Below are 15214 nucleotides of genomic sequence, written 5' to 3'. Positions count from 1 at the left end.
AAATCCGTAGATCTACGGATAAATCGCTGGTGACAGTCCGCGTTCTGTGCACCATTTGTACACAATTTTTCGACGTTGTTCTGCTGAAAGTCCAGGCATTTCGAAACAAACTAATGAAAACGAATAAACAATTGCATTGTAAACAACAGGACGCAGCCATAAAAATTGACAGATTCTGAACCATTGCGAAATGGCAGCGGTTTTTGGTTGCGTCCATACTTTCTGGGACAGTCTTTAGAATGCTATTCATGAACTTCGTAAGCTGCTTAAGTCAAAGCAGTCCCTTTGATCCGAACTTTTGGTTAATTGGGTTGGCAGCACCTTTTCAGATTTTATTGAACATTTTTTTTTTTTTTAAATATATACAGCTACAATGCTGTATACAGATTTTTCTTCTAAAAAATTTCAATGCGGCAACCCAGATCAGGAACATAAATTTGATGAACCTTATTTCCTAATCATCCTTCCTTTGGATATGAAGGCACTATTATTTTCAAGCTTATGCTCGACCCAGTGAAGGGTCGAGTCTGAACAAAAATTTACTTTAGACTCATTAGAGTATCCCTCTCCACGGAAATCTTTAGTAAAAGGCGAAAGATTTATTCGACAGTTGAAGAGAGATCAGAGTGATTTTTATTGAACATATCTGGACACTTGTCGACTTTATTACAAAAAAAAAATACTGTTTTTTTTTTCAAAACTTTTCTAGACTGTTTTTTGAAAAGGGTAAAAAAGTCATGCACTATTTTTTTGTATTTTTTACAAAATCAGTCAAATTTTCAAATAGAAATACTGAAAAAACTCCGCATCGAGTGCAACGCTGAAAATCGATTTTACAACATGAAAGTCGATTCACAAACAAACATCACTTTTGATTTTGATGAAATTTTGTGTTCAACTCTCTCTACTGCTACATTGAAAACTGACTTTGACAGGAATATGGAGGAATGAAAAAAAAACAGACATGAAAAAGTGCAATTGCACCGTATCTGTTTTCATTCGCCGTAGCAAAAAAACAAACTGATGACTCGTCTGAACTGAGTTTGAAGTCTCCACACGGCGGTAGTTCTTCTAGTGATGAATTAGACTATCAAACACTGTAGGAGTTTTAATGGTGGGCTGGGCATGAAGGCACGAAGAGGAACTTTACTCAACTTAATATGTAGCAAACTTCAACGCCATCGGTAACATATAATAGAGTGCTGAAATGAGGCGCCCTTTCCCATCCGTACCCTTTTTCTTCTGCTTCGAGAAATACCGAATCAATATAGAACCAGACATTGTAGTGCCGATGTTCTAGCCTTAAATGGCGAGGGAAACTTGAGTAGACAAAGTTCTACTGATGGAAATGCACAGGAAAACATGTGCAGGCAAAGATGGAAGGAAGATTTGGAGGCTCATGCAAATGTAAAGTAGAAGTTTCACTTGTCAGTTGGGTGCCGATGCTGGTTATTTCCTGTGTTGTCAGCTTGTCAGTTTCGATATGCCGTGCAACACTCATTCTAGTTGTTTCGCCAGACACAGTAGGCTATACCTTTTCGCGCACATGTTTTTTTTTTGTTGTTGTTTTACCGTGGCCCGATATGTATAGCTAGGTTGCTTTGATTTCCAAAACTTAATGGAACCTCAGCTCGAAAAGTGCCTCGTCTGCTAGACTACTCGTGCTGAACGGCACGGTAGCAGATCGAAATGCACTTTCCCGGCGGGTTTTTTTCCGAGGCAGACACACAGCAGTTGGTTCGAATGACACCGAATATGAGCGGTATATTTTTATCTTATTTTCTCTCCCGCCCGCTCGAGACGTCCTGAATGACGATGAGGTGGCTCGGCTCGATTCCACTCTACCGGCGTCGTAAAAATAGCGTCGATGAAGGCGCGATAGAACAGGAGTGTTTGTTGGCCTCAAAATGTCTGACCAGTTCTAAATAATACCGTCTATCGTTTGAAATTGGGAACGGTGCTGCTTTAATAGCAATTACCTATAAATTATCGTCTCTAATTTCAGCTTTTCACTATGGGCTTTCGAACCGACCGTGCAAATTGTAATCAATAATGTATGCCGTCATCGGGCAAAGCTGGACTTACCGAGAAGCGCCTGGAAGAGCCTTGATTTGAATATCCTTATGACTCGTTCGATGGCACTGCGAAGTGCTTTGTCTTGTGGACTGGACAGTCGCGAATGATAGTCCTCGAGTAGTTCGAGAGCTCGGTGAGCTTCTGCAAAAAAGAAACAAAAAAGTAATAAAAAATATTAGGTTTTTCGTATAGATAATAACTCAATTGGTTGGGTCAATGTCATCATCATCGACGAACCGTTGGCGTTTTGTTATGTCATAGACTATGACCACATAGTAGGCCATCCGTTCGGCACAAGTTGTCACGAAAAAAAAACACACAGACAGACGTTTGTTGACTAAGCAGCATCATGACAGATTGCGTATCGGAGTGCCACCAATTCGGTTATTTTTAGCCAAAAAGAAATGTTATCTGTAACCTTCGGTCATTTTTTTTTTCATTTTGTTAAACCGAAGAATTTCGTACAACAAACATTTTTGCTTGCAAATGTCAGTGTAAGTTACGTTGCTTGGAAACAGTGCCTTCAGAAAATTGGATTTGTTCACCCCGGCCGTTTTCCCACCAGCAAAAAGTTGGAAACTATGAAACTTGACTCCCAAAATCATTGAAAATAAAAGTCAAGTTCAGTTTTCTGAAGACCACCTGCTATTTTTGGATTGAAATTGAAGTTTTTTCGCACCCGTCATCAGTAACGATAATAAACAAGACGTCGAAGGCGGGTGTTGTTTTACTACATAAAAACACACGGTTCGCGTCGGTGTCAGCGGAAAAAATGTCGATAGAATCCGAAAGCATCAAGCAGATATATTTTTTTCACTATCGAATCGTTTCCTTTCCCTTGTCGTCTCACCAGCGCTGACGAATTCGATGAGGCAGCTTGAAACGTTGGACGTCGGAGTAAACAGTTTTTGTGTTGATTTTGCCTTCACGAAACATGGTTGTTTATATCGACTAGAATTCAGCGTTCGCTTGTTTTAGAGGTTTCCGATTCATACGAAAGACCGGAAATATTTAGTGTCAGATTAACAGCTAAAAACTTCCAGTTAGCACACTAACGACCAATTTGAATTGAATTTATGCGACACCTAGCGGTGAGCATCTGTATTAACTTGACAGATGACGCGCTGTCGTTTTGTTAATAAACAATAGGGCTATGCGTATTGAAAAGCTGCATTCAGTTCGAAATCCGTGTGGCATTAAGCTTGAGTTATTTGATATGCTTTTTTCGCTCAAAATGAAGGACAAATTTTCCGATTGGATTTGATGGAATCTCTTCTTTTTGAATCATAATTTGGACCCTATTTACAGTCTGTTAAGTAAGAGCGTGTCCAACATAATTTTGAAAAAGTTTCCATAATATTAGGCTATTTCGAAGGGAAGCGTCTTCCAAATGAGTTGAATTATTCCGGAGAGCTGCTTCAAAGTGTAAACACGTTTACCAAGGAGCTTCTGCTTGATTTAGGTCCAGATGCTCACGATAGGATTTGCATTAGACGATTGCGGAGGCTAATCAAGTGCCACTGTTTAATATTTCTCAATTGGGTGGAATTCAAGGCGGCAGAATGATTGCTCTGATTCTAATTATGGAATTTTCAATAACCCTTTTGTCTTGTAACAATAATGCTCCAGTGCTTTTTTACCAGGACAATAAGCCGTGTGGCCAAATTGCATGAGTTAGGACTCAAATTGCTACGACGCCCACCATATTCAGCAGATATAGTACTCAGCGACTATTAAGTCATTGAAGGTCTAAAAAAAGCTTCATGAAAGGAGATTCTTCTCCAACAAGGAAGTCACCGGGAAAAAGAATAAATCGTTCTACAGGAAAGGTATTGCAATGTTAGAAAAGCGCTGGACTGATTGTTTTTTAAAGAAGACTATGATGATGAATGAAGTTGAGCTATGCAACAAAAGTGTTTTTCTTGTTTAGTCCCGAAACTTATTGATACAGGTGTTACATAATTTACAATAGGCTATCGCTCGAGTAAACCAAGAACCAGGTAATTATTGTTATCATTTATTTTGAGCAAATTGAATATAAATAGTCTAAAATTTTTAGTAGGAATATACGAAAAAAGACTATCGGATTGATTTTTCAAACTATGCAAATTTGACACTTCGGTGAAGAAAAACTATTGCATATTGCCTTATGAAATAAACGAATTAATGGAAAAAGACCATATTCATGAAAACAAATCGATCAAACAGCGTTTTGTACATGCACACAGTGTATAACCAATAGTTTCAACTTGTACTCTACCTACTGTCGAACCCCACATTGCAAGCAGAATATCCAGTTATGCGCATTCATCGGCGGACATTCATCGAGGAAATCTAGAATTAAGATCACGATCGTGGTTCTAGACCTGGACTCCGGAACTAAAATTCGGAAATAAAAACTTGAATCTGAATTTTGAAACAGAATTCTGGATTTGAAATTAAGGTTCCCAGAACCAGAATACAGTTCCAAAACTCATGTCCAGAATTCAGACTTATAATTCAGGTTCAGAATTCGGGAACTGAGTTCTGAACTCAGTTCTATTTCCAGAATTCAGTTCAAAAATGCATTCCAGAAACCAGGTTTAAATTTTAGCTAGACAATGCTGGTCTAGAATTAGGATCCAAAATTCTAGAAGTGTAACTGAATTCAGGAACTAGATTCTGAAGATTTTATAACTAAATTCCGGATCTGGATTATAGAGCTCAGTTACGAAGTTGAATTCTGAATTGGAAAACTTAATCCTAGACCACACTAAAATTCAGAATTCAGTTCCGAACCAGAATCCTGGTCTCGAATTCAGTTTCAAAATTCAGCTCCAGATCTCGGGTTCAGTGATCAGTTCAACAATCTAGATTCCAGAACTCAGTTTTAAAATTCAGTTCCCGATTTCAGGATCAGAGTTCAGTTCCAGAATGTAGTATCAAATTCATCGAGGTTCTATTTACAATCTCAGGAAAACAGCCATTGTTGAAAAATGCTAAAGCAGATATTGAGATCTGAGATGGTTCTCGTGTGTGTTTTGTTTCGGCAACAGTTGCTCAGAAAATGGTAGGAAAGCGACAAAATTCAACTAGTTCTTTGGGATGATCTTTAGCACTGAAAAGTGCTTCGAATGGGCCTTGCTGGACTTTTTGGCTGTCTTTCTACCGGTTTTCGGTGTCATCGTGCTGACGATGTCTCGTACGATCAGAGTAACTGCTTTAACTTAAATGACGCTATTTCTCACATCACATTCCATTTTACACCTGCTACTGGCAGCGGTGTACGGACAGCCTCTTTGCCAAAATTCCTTTTCTTGTTCGCAGAACGGGAAACAATGAGACGACAACTCCTCGATGTTGCTCTCGTGTGTCTTGTTTCGGGAACAGTTGCTCAGCAAATGGTAGGAAAAATGAACCACTCAACTTTTATATGGATGCTCTTGTATAGAAGCAGACATCTCGCGTTCTGATTGGCTGGTGCATTCATGGGTTAAATCAAACAGGTTTTTCAGTAGTGTACTATTGAAAAACTTCAATGTTGTTGCAATACACGTTCAAGTTGAAAATTTTCGATTCTATTGGTAGTTAGATTATATAAATCCTTCTATAGATCACTGAGCTATGAGCTTTCAAAATACGAGAATCTCAAATGAACTATTTGAGATTATGTCACACAACTGAAAATTTTATCATAAAATTGTTATCATATTTCCGATGGCATTTCGCAAGAATTATGTTGATTCATTAGATACAACAGGAGATATTCACGATCAAAAACTTATCACTCTCTCAGAGGATAAATTTTGAAAAGGCGCCCCATAGTAAAGTCGTATTCACGACAAAATAAAAGCAGTTTGTTGATCGAAGTGATAGCAAAGTAAAAATGTGTTCTGGTTACTGAATGTAGGTAAATAGAAACTACTGCAATTGTGGCCTTTCACGATATGTAAGCAGGAATCTACTCTTGACTAGATTTTTGTTGTTGTCGGATTCCACAAGGCCTCTAGGCTGGCCATGTTCGGAGAAAGATAATAGGTACTATCAATCTCCCATTGGACCCCAGTCCCTTACACAGTAAATTTGCAACATGACAATGCCGGTCAAAACTCATTTTAAATCTTTTAAATGAGAAGCCCTATCCCACCCGCTGAAAAGCCCAGACATTGCTCTTTCCGATTACTGTTTGTTCCAGTCGATACCGCATGACCTGGGTGACCTGCACGAAGTCAAAAATGAATCGATTCGTCAATTGCGACCAAGTCGGTCGAATTTTTCAAAACGGGCCATCCATAAATTGACATAAAAATGTGAAAAAGGAGTGGCTTGCGATGGACAATGGATTAGTTGGTAGAAAATAGTGCTATGGAGCTATGATTTCCGTTGATTCCTGGTAAATTTTTCATCCTCATGATACATTCAAACAAATCACTGAACGTTGCTATCGGAATTGTTAATCGATACTTTCGTGTAGTGCGTCCCTGTCTTTCCCGTAGTACCCTCCAGTGTGAATGACCTGAATACTGTAAGCACACACTCTAATTCGTATCCATTAGTTGGCAAGTCAACAACTCCTCCAGCCAACCGACGGCCAATGCAATGTAGAATTGCTGTTGCAAGGCAGTAGACAAGGATTAAACCGAGTACCGGCTGGGACTGGACTCGATTAATATTGAATTTATGCTGGCATACGTTTTTTTTTGTTATCCTTCTATCCGTACTGCTGCCTCCTGCTGCATTGTCAGGTGCCAGTATTTCTTACTACAATGGTCAGTAGCTTTTTGTGTACATGTATAGATAAAAGCACTTGATAGCACATCCTGTTTCCGCACCCACTCAGTTTGGCCTACATTACGGTTTCGCTATCGGCGAAGTAAGGGTTGATAGATGACATGAGAAAGTGCAAAAAAAAACCAAAGAGATGGAAAACCTCCATCACGTGCGTTTAAACCTAGCTGCAACCATTATCAATTATATAACGATGGAACAGTCGAGGCTGGCTGATTGCCTCTCGAGATAGCTCGAGAATCCAGGGCTGAAGAAACTTACCTTGCTTTTTGACTGGCATCCTTCCGCCGCCTGCTACGATAGCGAGTAGCTTTCACACAAAATCAATATCCCTCTGAATACCGTCAAAAATCGCGATATTTTTCTTCTTTCTCTTTGCGTCAGAGATGTTTCAGAAATCACTCGGAACACAACCACTTAACCTAAAAAAACGAAGGGAAACAAACCGCCCTTCGCTCTTCGAGTTTACTCACTATTCACGATCTTCGAAATTATTCTGCTGGTCCTGCTAGAAGAATGACGTACATACGAGCATAGAAAACAGCTGCCACTTGCACCAACGAACGAACGCAGCACCAATTTTAGTACAACAAAATACTCGAATAGACGCTGCTGAATCCGCAAGAAGCCCTCACACGGTGATCGAGTGGGACTTGTGCACATGTGCCTTCGTCCATGAACAGGAACTCTGTCAAGTTAGCGGGTATACGGGCGCGGACAGGAGAAAAAAAAATCAGCATACGTAGCATAAAATGAAATACGGAAAAAAGGGGAAATCGCACATGTAGTCGGGCTTATTTAAATACACACGCTACTTCAACCGACTGAATGCTGAACCACGTAGCAGGCTGTGCGGGCTGGTCGACCGAGCAGAAGAAATACTGTGCAATGCGATCATTCTATCGTCGATTCTGGGAGAGAATATGAGAACTTAGTGAGAGAAACAGAGAGTGAGCGTGAGAGTAGAAGGTCTTACAATAGATGTTTTCAACATATTTTTATGTCATTTCTTCAACGACATTGAACTATGACAAGTGCAACTGTCAGTAATTATGCTAATACTCTACTAATGTCTACTGTTTTTTTTCTTCTTAACATGATTTCAATTTAATGTCGTCGCTATCAACAGATTGACATCAGGAAAAACTACCTTCCAAACTTCACCTATCAAACAAAGTGTAAATAACTTAACAGACAAATAACGCGATACTAAAAATAATATGCCATAGCAGAAAACAACATTTCGGGTTTTTGGTATGTGCTTTCACTCACAAACACAAAACTGGCGATTTATTTTAAGATCAGCCAGCCGGACTAGAGAGTGGGTAATTTTTGTAATATCACCAACACAATTTGATTAGAATGCAGTGAATAAACATAATACTTCACCTAATTGCTAGTGAGCACGGCCCTCCCCCTATTATATCCTGACATGGGCAGACAACTTTCGTGATTTTCTTTGCCTTTCGTTCATTCGTTCTTCAATGGTCAACTATTTTATATCGGTCCGAAAATAGAATCGAAACTGGATGTTCCCTAGTTTTACACCTGCGTCCAACGTTTGTTACTATTTATGTGTAGTTTTTTTTTTGCTTTCATGAAAAAATTTTTTTATCATCAGTAAAAACTACGAAAACATTTAATCAACTTAACCAATACAAATATTGAAAAGTAATGTTCATTTCCCTTTTTCTCTCTCACGAAATTTTTCTCAAGTTTTCTCTTCTGACGAATCCTTTCACGATTACACAGCACCCCCTTTTCGATCGACCCTTTTTTTCTCGTCTTCATCTTTCGTACGTTATGTATGCAGCCACAATTTTCCTTTGCTGACCGAGAAAATCTTCCTAATCAAAAAAAAAAAACTCTGCATTCCAATCGATGATTTTCAAGCGCCACTTTCCAACAAACAACCAATTTATCGATCGGAAACGTTTCGTCCTAGCCACTATCCATGCTGCAGCAAAAATGGAAGTTTTTTCCTTCTTCTCCGGATTGCCACAGCAGGACACAGGTGCCGTCACCGCGGAGTATAGGAAAAATCAGGTGAATTTTCACAAACGACCTGTTTTGTTCGTCCCCTTTTTCACTTTTATAACTGACCTATGCACTTATGCCCATCGGAGCAAGCGGCAACAGTTACGGATTTTCTGGTGAAATTTTCACTTTTAGTTCCGTTTCGTTGCTCTAAGCACTAATAAGTAACAACACTTTCACTCTGTCACCGACCGTACACCGCTGTGTCGTCGTCGTCGTCGTTGTGGTGTTCACGATGAAACAATCTTCTCTGACCGGGGGCAATGAGTATATGCATGAAAGCATACCGTGCGAGAACACGCAGGAGAGTCGTCAGTTTGCTGATGACGACAGTATAAACATTCGAGTGGCGTAGATTTTCCACCCCATTCGTTCAGTTCGTGGAAAAACTCACCACATTCTGTCACTTTATATAGGGGTTGAAGTGAAGTGAGTGCCATTCGGGCTGCCAGTCAGTACGTACTATAAAAATTAGTGCTAGTTTCAGTTACTCACGGACAGGTGGCGAATGTTGTTGTTGCATCACGAACGTCAAAGAACTAAAATTTCAAAACATTGATGCCGGTCATTTCTCAGCAATAATGGCATTATCTTTGACTAAAGACAATAAAATTCCAGCGGATGCCGTAAGATTGAGTGAAAAGGAAGCTTTGGTGTACTTTTTGCGAATCGTCGATGGATGGGAAAACAAAGGAGAATCGTAGGTGATTCAGAAATGCTCTAATTGCTCGCGATTGAAGATTGATTTTTCTTTCAGATGGCCCATCATGTACACAGCCGGTATCTTGGGAGCATCGACGGTAGTTTCCAGTGTGTATTTAAATAACCACTATCGGAGCAAACTGAGACTAAGTAACTATGGACGTCTGTCTAGTTACTTACCGGGTGTAGTACTTCCTGCCATTATGGCTACGTTTTTTCACAAGACCTACATTCTGCCCGAAGTGGCGTTGAGCAAACAACAATGTCCAGTCTGCATCCAAACCAAATCCGGACTGTTCCAGGCCGGTTTCAGTACAATATATCCGATGCTACTGGCTCCGATATCGGCCTTTATGGTAGGAAATTATTCCGCAGTTTGCTCCTTGAAAACTGTACTTCTTTTGTTTTGGTTTTTCAGTTTGCTACCCGTCACTTCACCTACCGGCTGCCATCGATCACTGCGCAACCCCGCGAAGTGTTTATGCTCTATCGGAAAATGAGCAGCCCCATAACCATGGCTGTTATTGGACTGGTGGCATTCAATTTGATGCTTTCCATGTTTCTCACCGGGAAGGAAATTGAATCGGTTTATAAAATCAACCTGAGCCTAATGGATCTCGAGCACAGGGTTGAGAATGATAGTCTGCAGCCAATCGATAATTAATTACAGGTTGTTGATGGGTTGTAATTTTGTAGATACGATAGTTATTAAAACATATATACAGAATTTTAGTTGTGTACCGTTATTTATAAACAATATGAATAAGTATAAATCAACTTAAACGTGCGAATTCATATGCTGTGTCAAATTGCTTGTAGAGTTGCTTTTACTGAACTTCCCATTTAAAAATAAAATTGAATATTGCCTTCAACTTTTTACTTGTTGGATAGGAAAATCATGATAGTGAAATTCGTTACTAAGATTAGGGCTAGTAAATTTTTCCTCGGATTTGCACTAAAATTCCCGACTTTTTCCCGGTCACTTGCCACCCTGGTATTATCAATAGAAATCAACATAATTTTATTTGAATAGATTTACATCTACAATTAAAGTGTCGAATCAAATGCGACGAAATTAAGTGTAAACCACATCAGTTCAACGTGTCGATTTTTATCAGTGTGTGTTTCTTTGAGAAATGTGATTATTGACACGTTGAACTGATGTGTTTTACACTGATACTGACAAAGATATCGGGTTCGATTCCTGATTTGTTCAAAGATCTTCCCGGGTAGGAAATTTTCTAGAATAACCCTGGATAGTAAATCGGAAATATTTGAATGTTTTCTTGTTCTCAGTTGTACTTTAGAAGGAGAATCTATACCTGCTGGATTAACCAGATCGTTTTAACTGGTTAAAATATGTGATGCAATATTTATTATCATTTAGATAAATCGTCCAGCTCACACCTTTGTAGGGGTATGAGGCGAGACCATCATCATCAACATTTTTAACCAATTTTTGGTAAACGGCTGTAGTCGAAAAATGATATGTTGAATCAATTCTTACACTGGAAAAAAATCGATTTTTAAAGTCTCTCTCTCTCTCTCTCTCTCTCTCTCTCGGAGACGGCTAAATATGCACTCACTTTTCTCGGAGACGGCTGAACCGATTTTCACAAACTAATATTCAAATGAAAGGTCCCAGGTTCCCATAGCATGCTATTGCATTTCATTTGGATCCGACTTCCGGTTTCGCAGTTACAGGGCGATACGTGTCAAAGTTTTCAAATCGCCATATAGATTGACAATAAAATTGTTGTGTTAATATTCTCGGCCTGATCGATGCTTCTTGTTTCGGACTACGTTTTGGTTGTTTCTGCTTCTTGTAGGTTCGAAGATTCAAACGTTCTTTAGCACGAAGAATATTTGACTTCGAAGTGCCCACTTTTTTGGCCACATCCCGAACTGAAACCTCCTTCTTTTGCTCGAACGCCTTCAGTATACGTTTATCCAACTGAGGGTTAGCATGACCTTTTTTCGACCCGTTTTCGGTTTACCCTCAAAGGTGATGTCAATATTAATAATAAAAATAATAATCCTACTACATGTTTTATGCTGTTGATTCATGCTGTTTAGCTTGACTTACATATGCAGAAGTTACAGAAACGCAGGTTCGCTTCGTTTATTAGATTTCGTCAATTGGTTTAATCGAAATAAAGCATGAGATAGTAAGTCTAGGTTTAACTAGGTTCAAAACTGTTCCAATTTTTAGGTCATCAAAGTCTTACAGTTTCATACGGAATTCCTAAATTTGTTGTGGATACTACTTCCGGTTCTGTGTTTACAGGGTAAACAGGTTTCGTAGAGTTTGTTAGATTAAGTCCGACCAAACTTTCCTATTTCTATTCAATGAACAGTTGTTTTTGCGAATTCCGCAGTAATATTTATGATGTTATGAGCAATATGAGAACGGCATCATTACACAACTAGGTGGATTAAAACAGGTTTATCAGTTATTTTTATCGAAAACTAAACTGAATAATGACGAATTTCGAAAATAATTAAACATTTTTTACCTAACTTGGGACCGAACTTCACCTGAATCAAAAATGATATTTTCTTGTAAATTCACGCAGAAAAATTTATTTTAAATTTAAATATATTACACTTTGAATTCAAATATATTTTATTTTGAATCAGCACTTATTTTCAATTTCCTTTGATTCTAATACATTTGATATTTACTTCAAAGCAAATATTTTTTTCTTTCAACGCGCATTTTAAATTAAAATATATTGTGCTTTGAATTCAAATATACTTCATTTCCATCTGAATTTAATTTCACTTGAAATCAAATACAATTAAAAAAAATTTATGTTATTTAAATGGAATTTTTCACTAAATATTGTAAATTAAATTTTTATTTACTATTGATTGCATTTTGTGCACACAGCTAAGTACGGTTGCGGTATTGACTCCTCTACTTCCTTTCGTTCAATAATTTTCAAAAACTCAACTGTGTAACCGTTCTCTGGAATGGATACAAATGAAAGTTCCCTGTACATGCATCCTTCATAACCTACCTATCCGATGAAAGCACTCACTATGGTATCGCACAATTATAACGATTTCAATAGTGCAGATAGTTTCAATTCGTCAACTGCTTCGAAAGTTATTAGGGTAACAAAGGTATTTTGGCCCGCTTTAGGATCGATTTTATTTTGGCCCACTTTGTAAAAATATCCACCAAATGTTTTAATATCTTTGAAAAATCCTTCCGCAATAGGTAATTTAATGTGATTAGCTTCAAACTGAAGCAACATGGTTTACCTAAGATCGATTGAATCCATATAGTTTGTTAGGTGGGCCAAAATATATGAAGTGGCCAAAATACCTCTGTTACCCTACTTCCTCGAACGACATTTTCCGTTTGAATGATGCAATAAAATGAAATCTTAGAAAAAGTTGTGTTCAATCTCACAAAATCAACTAGTTCCAATGCTTGATTCAATGAAAATATTTCAGAATCAATAATCTCTGGTATTTAATTCAAGGACAAAAAAATATTATCAACATCAAAGAATTCGAAGCTAAGACTCAGTATATTTGATTCAGTTCAATTCAAGAGTTAACATATTTTTGATGTGGAACACATCTTTATTTTCTATATAGGGATGCAAATCCCTATAAACTCAAGGAAAAGTACACGTAGAAATGTGGTCAGTGTAGTGTCCGAGAACCGAATCCTCGTCTGAAGAGTCCGACATTTTTTTATGTTATCAGCAAGAAAAAAAATCCAACCATTCGCCTTGAAATTATTCTCCAGAATGACCCTTCCCTCCAAAAGCGCTCAAGCGCCTCTCTCCGCGTCTACTTACCTTGTTCGCCTCTACTTACCTCGTTCGCCTCTATTTACCTTATTCTTCGATCTATTTTCCAGAAACCAACCATTCCCGTTTTGCTCGGTCACTTTTCAAGATACTCAGATTGTCCCTTTTCATTTTTCGATCCAATGTGTAAGCCAAGACTTAAACCCAACCGATTACAACTGAGGTGCGCATTTTTTTTTCACAACGGGGTGAGAAACGTCAAATATATAAACAAATGCAATGAGTGTTTTGTAAGAAGTTTTTTTTCTTTCATTTTATTTATTGCGTATTCTACATCATTCTCCTTCTCTACTCTTGCAGCAACCAATACAGACGTACCCAGTGGTTGATGAAGATATCGGTGCTTTTCTGACATCGTTCACATTGCGGGAGTACTGGATGCCATTGGCGCTCATTAACACCACTTTTGCACCGTCCCTGGCTACGATCCGGTAGCGTTCATTGGAAAATATTGGATCTGTTTTGTTCCGTCTTTGTTGTGACAAAAGGACCGTATCTCCAACTTTAATATTAGATTCTTTTGCGCCTCGAGAATTATCTGCATCTTTTTTACTTTTCAGTTTTGCAATCTCATCGCACTCACGTACGTCAAAACGATCTAATTTGTTTGTGTATGGATGCCATAAGCTCGTGAAAGTTCCTCGGTATCTCCACCCTACCATTAACTCGAATGGAGTAATGCCCAACCTTGAATGTGGAACTAACGTGTTGCGATGATGAACGTACTGCTCCAGAGCATGCCGCCAGTTCGAACCTTCTAGTTTTGAAGCAGCCAAAGCCTTTATAATTCCTGGGTTTTGTCGCTCCACAGAACCGTTAGTTTGTGGGCATAATGGAATTGATTTCCGCACGTTAACCCCTTTATCCTCCCAGTAATTCTTGAAATTAACACTTTGAAATGGAGGCCCATTGTCACTTTGAATCGACAATGGGCATCCCCATTGCTGAAAAATTTTACATAGTGCTGAATTCGTTGTATCTGCATCTGTTTGTTTCATCTCTACAACGTACAGGTATCTGGAATATGTGTCTACAACTATTAGGAACTCTCCAGAACCGAACCCTGATACTTTGAGAAAATCGATTTGGAGTACTTCCCAAGGACCTTCAGGAAGCACTCTTCTTTGATAATGGAATTGGTGGATTTTTTTTTGACAACTGCATACAAACTTCGCAAGCATTGACAAACTTTTCGACAGCAGTCGACATGCCGGGCCACCAAAAAAACTGTCTCATTATTTTTTTCATTGACACTATTCCAATGTGTCCACCGTGAGCTGACTCTAGAGCTACTTGTTGTAGTGATTCTGGCAAGACAGCCCGATCCTCTTTGAAAAGCAGAAAACCTAGGAACCGAAGATTTTTCTTTTGGGCTTCGTACTTTTGTAAATCTTTTGGCCACACATCACATTGTATTGCTGTTCGAACCTTACACAACATTTCATCTTCTTCAGTGCGTTTTTCGATTTCTCCCCAAGTTAAAGCCATGTGACCTACATCAAGCGCATATAATAAGTGATTATCGTCCTCTTCTTCAACTGGTGCTGCGGTTTCCTTTGTATGATCGATAAGTCTTGATAAAGCGTCCGCAACGTTCATATTTCCTGGTATTCTTTCGATGGTAAAATCAAACGATTGCAACCGGAGCGCCCACGCATCTGCTCTGGACAGGGCTCGCTTGCCTAAACGATGAGTACCATTAAAAATAAATTGGTTTGCTTCGGCGTCCGTTTTAATAACGAAGGATCTACTAAGAAGGTATGTAGAGAAGCGCTCTACTCCCCAAACCACAGCCAGTGCTT

At 38.7% G+C, this 15214-nt stretch overlaps 2 protein-coding genes and 1 non-coding gene across 5 annotated transcripts in view; 1 reads left to right on the top strand and 2 right to left on the bottom strand.

Annotated features, from left to right (window-relative positions):
* The window catches only part of LOC131426659 (disks large 1 tumor suppressor protein), a 64767-nt gene extending 55678 nt beyond the window's left edge, over nt 1–9089 (bottom strand). The window contains exons 1-3 of one of the 2 annotated variants that reach the window (XM_058589537.1): nt 8947–9089; nt 7105–7351; nt 2086–2217 (exon numbers count right to left, since the gene is read on the bottom strand). In XM_058589537.1, coding sequence (XP_058445520.1) covers nt 2086–2217; nt 7105–7123 — 151 coding nt within the window. In that variant the 5' untranslated portion in view covers nt 7124–7351; nt 8947–9089. The remainder of the gene's footprint in view (nt 1–2085; nt 2218–7104; nt 7352–8946) is intronic. The other variant, XM_058589538.1, reaches the window with a different exon arrangement.
* LOC131426790 (U5 spliceosomal RNA) lies at nt 506–630 on the bottom strand. The gene has a single exon (XR_009229205.1). It is a non-coding gene; the product is annotated as a U5 spliceosomal RNA (small nuclear RNA).
* A 192-nt stretch (nt 9090–9281) lies between the features above and the next one.
* On the top strand, nt 9282–10309 carry LOC131426662 (uncharacterized). Of its 2 annotated transcripts, none has more exons than XM_058589541.1 (3): nt 9282–9580; nt 9638–9938; nt 10001–10309. In XM_058589541.1, the coding sequence occupies exons 1-3, from the start codon at nt 9462–9464 to the stop codon at nt 10244–10246; spliced, it is 666 nt and encodes a 221-aa protein (XP_058445524.1). In that variant the 5' UTR covers nt 9282–9461; the 3' UTR covers nt 10247–10309. The 2 variants fall into 2 exon arrangements, with proteins under 2 accessions (XP_058445524.1, XP_058445525.1); XM_058589542.1 differs by having other exon boundaries at nt 9282–9584.
* The last annotated feature ends 4905 nt before the right edge of the window (nt 10310–15214 follow it).

Source organism: Malaya genurostris, chromosome 1 (assembly GCF_030247185.1).
Source record: "Malaya genurostris strain Urasoe2022 chromosome 1, Malgen_1.1, whole genome shotgun sequence".
NCBI lineage: Eukaryota > Metazoa > Arthropoda > Insecta > Diptera > Culicidae > Malaya > Malaya genurostris.
Note: the sequence above shows the minus strand (reverse complement) of the source record. Positions and strands in the feature narration are given on the sequence as shown.

Excerpts from the sequence above, each read along its gene's own strand:
- LOC131426662 (XM_058589541.1), top strand. The coding sequence starts at position 9,462 with ATGGCATTATCTTTGACTAAAGACAATAAAATTCCAGCGGATGCCGTA. Across the intron at positions 9,581-9,637 it reads TGGGAAAACAAAGGAGAATC|ATGGCCCATCATGTACACAG; the intron begins GTAGGTGATTCA and ends TTTTTCTTTCAG. Across the intron at positions 9,939-10,000 it reads CTCCGATATCGGCCTTTATG|TTTGCTACCCGTCACTTCAC; the intron begins GTAGGAAATTAT and ends TTGGTTTTTCAG.